The sequence below is a fragment of the Prunus mume genome, linkage group LG1 (assembly GCF_029339155.1).
Source record: "Prunus mume cultivar Tortuosa linkage group LG1, ASM2933915v1, whole genome shotgun sequence".
Classification (NCBI taxonomy): domain Eukaryota; kingdom Viridiplantae; phylum Streptophyta; class Magnoliopsida; order Rosales; family Rosaceae; genus Prunus; species Prunus mume.
The window spans coordinates 3,403,206-3,410,284 of NC_142698.1; the positions used below are offsets into that span (position 1 = coordinate 3,403,206).

At 38.6% G+C, this 7,079-nt stretch overlaps 1 protein-coding gene across 2 annotated transcripts; it reads left to right on the forward strand.

The window, feature by feature from the left end:
• On the forward strand, positions 1-3,437 carry LOC103342559 (Amino acid kinase family protein). 2 transcript variants are annotated; one of them, XM_008246192.2, is made up of 7 exons: positions 1-347; positions 631-790; positions 879-932; positions 1,376-1,467; positions 2,026-2,252; positions 2,640-2,816; positions 3,011-3,437. In XM_008246192.2, the coding sequence occupies exons 1-7, from the start codon at positions 142-144 to the stop codon at positions 3,115-3,117; spliced, it is 1,023 nt and encodes a 340-aa protein (XP_008244414.1). In that variant the 5' UTR covers positions 1-141; the 3' UTR covers positions 3,118-3,437. The 2 variants fall into 2 exon arrangements, with proteins under 2 accessions (XP_008244414.1, XP_008244415.1); XM_008246193.3 differs by having other exon boundaries at positions 15-347; positions 643-790.
• The last annotated feature ends 3,642 nt before the right edge of the window (positions 3,438-7,079 follow it).

The following is a 7,079-nucleotide window of genomic DNA, read 5'->3' on the forward strand; positions in this document are numbered from 1 at the left end:
GGAGAAGATTGACCTAAAATAAACTTTAAAAAGATAAAATGAAATAAAAAAGAAGGAGAGAGAGAGAGAGAGTTATCTTTGTTGAAGCTGAGTACTGAAGCAAGAGCTTGGCGCCAGGACTTGAAAAAAAACAATTTTTTTATGGCAATTTCCACCTCCTCTGTGCCTGTTGTTTCTTTCAATTCTGTCTCGTCCTCCCCGTCCTCTTCTTTGCCATGTCCTTCTCTGAGTTCTTCGAATGCCCGTTACCGTGGTTTGATGGTGAGTAATCGGCGCTTACATGGGCGATTGGTTGTTAACTGCTCATCTTCTGAAATGGGTTCCAGTTCTGACTCTGCGAACGGAAGGTATGGGACTACAAGTGCCTTTTGTTCTTTCATTTATGTAGTGGGTAGTGACGAAGTTCCGGTTTTATTGTCTAGTTTGGAAAGGATTAAGGTATTAGGTGTTTGTAGAAATGTCTAAGTGGAAGTTTTGGAATTGGATTGGGGTTGTAATTTAAGGGGTATGTTGCATTCTTGGTTGTTGAATTTTGAGATAATTGCAACGAATTTCTTTTCTTCTTCTTGTGTTTGTCTTGTGCTGTTAATTTAGATACCATTTCTCCGGTTTCTACTTTGTTAACTTCAGGACGTTTAACAGGCATACTCAAATGCCATCTATGGCTCCCTATGGGGTAACAATGAATGGAAATGTCTTGTCTGGGCCATCTTATAAATGGCAAAGGGTCTTACTTAAAGTAAGCGGAGAAGCACTTGCTGGAGATCGCACGCAGAATATTGACCCAAAGGTCTGATAAAATCTTAAACCATACTGTGATAATTACCCTTCTTTTGTTGCTTTCTGATATAGGAGTATTTTTCCCCGTACAATATTAGGTAACAATGGAAATTGCAAGAGAGGTTGCATCGGTGACTCGCCTTGGCGTTGAGGTATGTTCAATGCTTTAGATTAGAGAATTGTAATTTGCATGACATATCCTTTTATATACTTGAAGGTAGGGGCGCACACACACCCACAGAAGTTTTATTAATATTTTCCTTGCAATATTATTGTAGTGTGATGTTGATGATTACAATATCTGTTTTATAAAGTTCAACTTAGTGAGATTTGAGGATTCCAGAATTATCTATGCACAGATTAACATGCAGTCTGGGAAATGATTCAGGATAAAAAGAATTGCATTGTAGGCTTCTTTTATTGAAATATCCAGCATAATGTAGGCATTGCATAAAGTGGAATAGTTTCAATGGTTTAATATTTCTATAAATAGCTAATCGGATTGTACTAATGACATTTAGTGAGCTTATGAAATCCAAAAACGTAGTTTATTGGCATCTGGGTATGTGTTAGTCATCTTAGTCAAATATTTCAGGTTGCCATTGTGGTTGGTGGGGGAAATATCTTCCGCGGATCTTCATGGGCGGGAAGCAGCGGTCTTGACCGGTCATCTGCTGATTACATTGGGTAATTCCTTTTATTGGCATTGACTGAATTTTTTTTAATCTCACCTGTCAAGACTTCTGGTATTTTGCAGTTGTGTTTTCACATGTTTATAATTTGTAGTCTGATCGGGTGATTAGTTTATCTGGATCTGGTTCAGTTCATGTACCGTGGACTTAGGATAATTTGTTATTTAAGTAGTTTATCTACTTAGTTGACCACATACTCGCTTCACTACTATATTAACTTGAATTTCCCAATATTTACCAATTCCAACTTTAAAATGTCAGATGAAAGGAAATGAGTTGTGGTTCATATGTGAAAGTTGAGCAGTACTTGCCTTACATGACATGAAAGTTGAGGTTTTTTAGGGACTATTGACTAAGATGACTAACACATACCCAGATGCCAATAAAGTTTCTTTTTAACAACGTCTTGACTGTGAAATATTTATAGAAATATTTATTGGCATCTGGGTTTATTGCCTTAAATAGTTTCTAAGCTTAAAAAGAAAGTTTCTTTTTAAGTATGCATGTTTCTGGTCTTTTATTTTCTATTTACTGTTTATATTCAATTTTATAGGATGTTGGCAACTGTCATGAATTCAATATTTCTTCAAGCAACAATGGAAAGTATCGGCGTCCCTACTCGAGTGCAGACTGCATTTCGTATGTCTGAGGTTGCAGAGCCTTATATACGTCGAAGGGCTGTGAGGCATTTGGAGAAAGGGAGGGTAGTGATCTTTGCAGCAGGAACTGGAAATCCATTCTTTACCACAGATACTGCTGCAGCACTTCGTGGTGCAGAAAGTAAGTTGAATCATTTGTGTTTGAATGCTACCTTGGCTTAATGAGAATTCGTGGTACCGGTCATAGTGAGAGGCAAACCACTGCGGTTAAAAGTAATTTATTTAGAATGTTTCAAAATTTGCTCAAAGTTACTAATTAAGGTACCCAAGTTTGTTCTAACACTGTCTTGACTGTGGCACCATATATAGTCCTGATTACTGAATTTCAACTTATCATTGGGGTGGAAAATGCAGTCTAAGAAACTAATTTCTTTGCTTCAATTTTAGTATCTTTCAATCAATTATTGATCCAGTCAATGGACAGGTTGTGCTCAAAACTGCAAACGTTGGTGGGTTTTAGGAACTTTTTCTTTGTTTCAAACTGTTTTTCATTTTCTTTTTTATCTAGTCAATGCAGAGGTTGTGCTGAAAGCTACAAATGTTGATGGGGTTTATGACGATAATCCAAGGTGTAACCCAAATGCCCGTCTTCTTGATAATCTAACATATCAGGAGGTGATGTCGAAAGATCTTTCGGTGATGGACATGACTGCCATTACTTTATGCCAGGAAAACAACATTCCCGGTATGTTCTTTTTTTGGTTGGTATCCAAAACATATATGTGTGTGTGTGTGTGTGTATTTCTTTTGTTCTTTTCAATTATTTTTTCCCATTTTATCCTTTTTATCTAATGCCATTTGGATTGATCTTGGTATTTGTAATATCCAACCTTCTTACCATGTAGAACAGGCTCTTATTGATTCTTTCGTATGGTGCAGTTGTTGTGTTCAATCTAAACAAACCGGGTAACATCTCAAAAGCCATAAAGGGAGAGAAGGTTGGCACATTGATTGGAGCAACACAGAATTCTACTGTGACGACGTGAGGCGTGGTTTTCATTTTTCCTGGTTGAGGTTATATTGGGGATGGTTAACGGCATCTTGTCTTTGTTTTTTTTTTTTCCTTTTTTGGGTCAATGGTATTCAGCATCTTTAGTGTAAATAAATTTTGAATTTTGTGTTTTAACAATTTGGAAGTGTCGTAGCATTGTTAGTCATTGCACAAATTCAAGCTCAGAAAAAGGGAAAGATGAACAACGGCAAAGAGCGTCATGAAACGAACCAAATAATTAATATGTTGTGTTGTAGTATAAGCAACTTTGCCGAGTTTGGCATTCAATGGTGGTAGCAAATGTTTTCTTTAAAAGTTTCCTTTGCTAACCTATGATACTAAAATTTGCTCTACTTCTAAACTTTGTCACTCACATATTAATCAGGAGACGAAGGCTTGGAATTTATATAATTCACCTCATTGATTCTTGTATTATTCCCGCCATTACATGTAAGTTTTTCTTCAGGAATTGGGACAACGAAGATCAGCTTGTATGGCCATGGAGCAAGAATGGGCAATTTACAGTAAAGCCAAAGAGTGGCTACCGCTGGTCAATGAAGAATGGTCAGTGCTTGTCTCTGATCCTTCAGAATTCTATGGATACACATATTTGGAAGGTGGTTTGTAGCCCCTTTGACAAGCTTAAGGTTGAGGATGCTCTGCGTCTTCCAGAGAAGTGGAGACAATGGAAGTGGTTGTTGAGCCCTTAATTCTAATAGGTCATGGACACGTCATCTTGAGACTTCATGATCATGTCATCGATATAAACTTCGAGAGTGTGTTATTATAGAGTTTTTATAAAAAATAGCCCAAATTTACCCAATATTTTCATAAATGTCAGTTTTTATAAAAACTATCAAAAATAACAAAAAAAACTCACCTAAAGAGACTCAAATGCCCTCAAAGCTAAAATCCACGTAAACCTAAAATGCAAAACCTCCAATCTCTGTCTTCATCTGATTGACATAGAACATAAAAACTCATGGGTTTCGATCAATGTTATATCATTGAAGGGACAAGCATTTGTGGGTACCTGCTTTTGTGGTTGATAATGATTAAGCCAAAAATCGTCCTTGACCCCAGTAACAAGCTTCTGTAAATTAGTTACTAGAATTTGAGAACCAGACATCTCAATTGGGCTCCCTTGTTTCCCATATGTTTCCCTCTTTTTGGCCGAAGTGGCTGACATAAAGAACTTTTATTCCTTCTTCGTTTGAGTGTGAGGCGTGCCATCACCAAGCCACGAATTTGGGCTTGAATGAAATGTGAATAGATGGATGTGTTGCACTTCTAACTTCTGATCAAACAACTGATCGGCCAAGCAAGGAACCTCCTCTTGGCCTAGGTTCTTTCACTTCCTCGAGCTCGAGGATGGTTAGGCTTCGTACGGATGTTTTTGTGATTTTAGGGTTTTAAGTAAAAATAATGCAAGTAAACCAAATGTGTGTTTAAACGTAAAGACAAGAATTAAAGTGCAATAAAATAATTCAAGGTGATAAATAAAGCAAGAACGAAAATAAAAGCGATAAGAACGATAAAGTAAAATAAACTTGAAATTAAACTTAATTGAAGTGCAATAACAATGAAAAGTAAAGTAATGGAAATAAACTTGAATTTAAATGAAAAGAAAATATAAATTGAACAAGAAATACTTACACTAGAAAAAGGAAGAACTCGCTACACTAAGTGCTTGAAAAGTAAAATCATAAGTCTAGGAAAAGAAAAGTGCGAGACGAAAGATAAGTTTGTTTGTCTGATGTTGTGTGTCCTCTATCTTCATTTGGTGAGGTTTATATAGGGCATTCGTCAGCCCATGGGCTAGCCATTGAATGGCCGAATGTCAACTCTTTTTAAAATCTTTCCTTTCGAAGCCCCCCTAAATTTGTGGGATTGCATTGATTGAAATATGCTAACATGCTTGATTCTTCCTTGCTTTGGAACATTCGGAGTTATTATCAAACTCCTTGATTTCTTTCCTTGTGAGGCCTCCATCACGTGCACACTGAGCTCCTAAAATCTTGGTTGTGAATTTGTGGCTTGTGCTTGATCTATTGGAATGATACAAGGATGCCCTTCATGACCTTTAAATCCCTTGAGCTCTAAAATCGATTTGCCGAGGAACCTCATTTGATCTTTATATTCGTTTATTAATATATATATATATATATATATATATAAGAAATTGGCAGCTTGGGTTTTGTTTAAACCAATTTAATATTAAAAATGGGCAGTTAAGGAACCTCCCCAAACCTAAAACACTCCAACCCAAAAAAACCTGTAGCCCCTGACGGCTCCAAATCTCGGCCGTAGACCTTTGGGCACGCAGCCCTCCGAATATCCAGTCGTGAAAAATTGGGCATCAGCCACAAGAAATCCGAGGGCATCTTCCAGCTCTCGGCCACAATCTCCAACCAAAGCCTGGCCGCGATACTCTAGCCAGAGCCCGACCGCAATACTCCACCAAGTTCGGACTATCCAGTCGCAGTCTCCAGTAGATCCGGCCACAGCATTCCAGCCGGTTCCGACAACAATATTCCTTCAATCCGTGCTCCAAATCTAGGTCGTGAAGCTCCTTCAATCCATGCTCCAACTCTTGGCTGTGAAGCTCCTTCAATCCGTGCTCCCGGCTACCAAGCTCCTCCAAAACCCGGCCAAGATCTCCAACAATCCTAGCCTCCAAAACCCGACCGAGATCTCCAATAATCCAAGCCGCCTTCGAACTGCCCAGCCAGGCCTCGCAAGGCCTAGCTTATCCAACCGTGCCCGGCCGTCTTACTGCCCAACTTTACCCGGCTGCCCTGCGATTCAAGGCCCAGCCTTGTTCTTCATCCATAGAACTAGGGCGCATTCTTTAGCCGCTATTTTCCAGCCACACGAAATCCAGCCGCACCAGCCTTGGGCCCCATCCGACCACTTTCTTTCACAACCAAGATTACTTCGGTCGCATATTCTTGGGCACCGGTCACAAAGGCCCAGCCGCAACTCAACATTTCAATACTTGGCTGCCTATTCTCAAAATCTTGAGACATTCAGGCCGCAACAGAGTGTAGCCCGGGTTGGGTGATTTCTCACAAACCCCAAACACCATCATGTATATGTGGCTAACTTGAACCATGAGTACCATTTCAAGGACTTGAAAATGCCAATCCTATTCCCATTTTGAGTACACAACCCACTGAAAACTGTTACAGCAAGTTTCTCTCTGTAATGAGGCCGACTTGAGTTCCCTATAACAATAAGTTTTTATGTTTATTTACAGTGATGATCGCCATATTCTTCCCTCCAATGATATATAACATTGATCGACACGTATGGGAGTTTTTATATCTGAAGTCAAATGAAAACAAAGATTGCAAGTTTTATTTGTTAGGTTTATGTGGGTGTTTCCCTCTTTTCAGCTGGAGCGGCCGACGGAAGAAACTTTTGGTCATTCTTCTTTTTTGAGTGCGGAGCGTGCTACCACCAAGCCCCGAATTTGGGCTTGAATGGAATGTGAGTAGATGGATGTGTTGCGTCCGAGATCTGACTTTAATCAAACGATTGTTTGGCCGAGCAAGGAACCTCCTCACGGCCTAGGTTCTTTCACTACCGCTGAGAAGGCTTTATGTGAGCGACCAAATGATGTGGAGTGGGTGGAGATGAAGATTGAAGGTGAAACGTAATGAAACGAAGAATAAGTGTGTAAAGTAAAGGTGCTTAAACTTAAATATAATTTAAAGACAAATGCATAAAGTAAAGTGCAAAAGATAAATAACGTAAAGACGAGAATTAAAGTGCGACAAAGTGAATCAAAGCGATAAATAAAGTAAGAACGAAATGAAAGCGATGAGAACAATAAAGTAAAATAAACTTGAAATTAAACTTAATTGGAGTGCGATAACAATGAAAAGTAAAGCAATTGAAATAAATTTGAATTTAAATGACAAGAAAATATAAAATAAATGAGAATTTAAACTT

Excerpts from the sequence above, each read along its gene's own strand:
- LOC103342559 (XM_008246192.2), top strand. The coding sequence starts at position 142 with ATGGCAATTTCCACCTCCTCTGTGCCTGTTGTTTCTTTCAATTCTGTC. Across the intron at positions 348-630 it reads TCTGACTCTGCGAACGGAAG|GACGTTTAACAGGCATACTC; the intron begins GTATGGGACTAC and ends TGTTAACTTCAG. Across the intron at positions 791-878 it reads CGCAGAATATTGACCCAAAG|GTAACAATGGAAATTGCAAG; the intron begins GTCTGATAAAAT and ends GTACAATATTAG.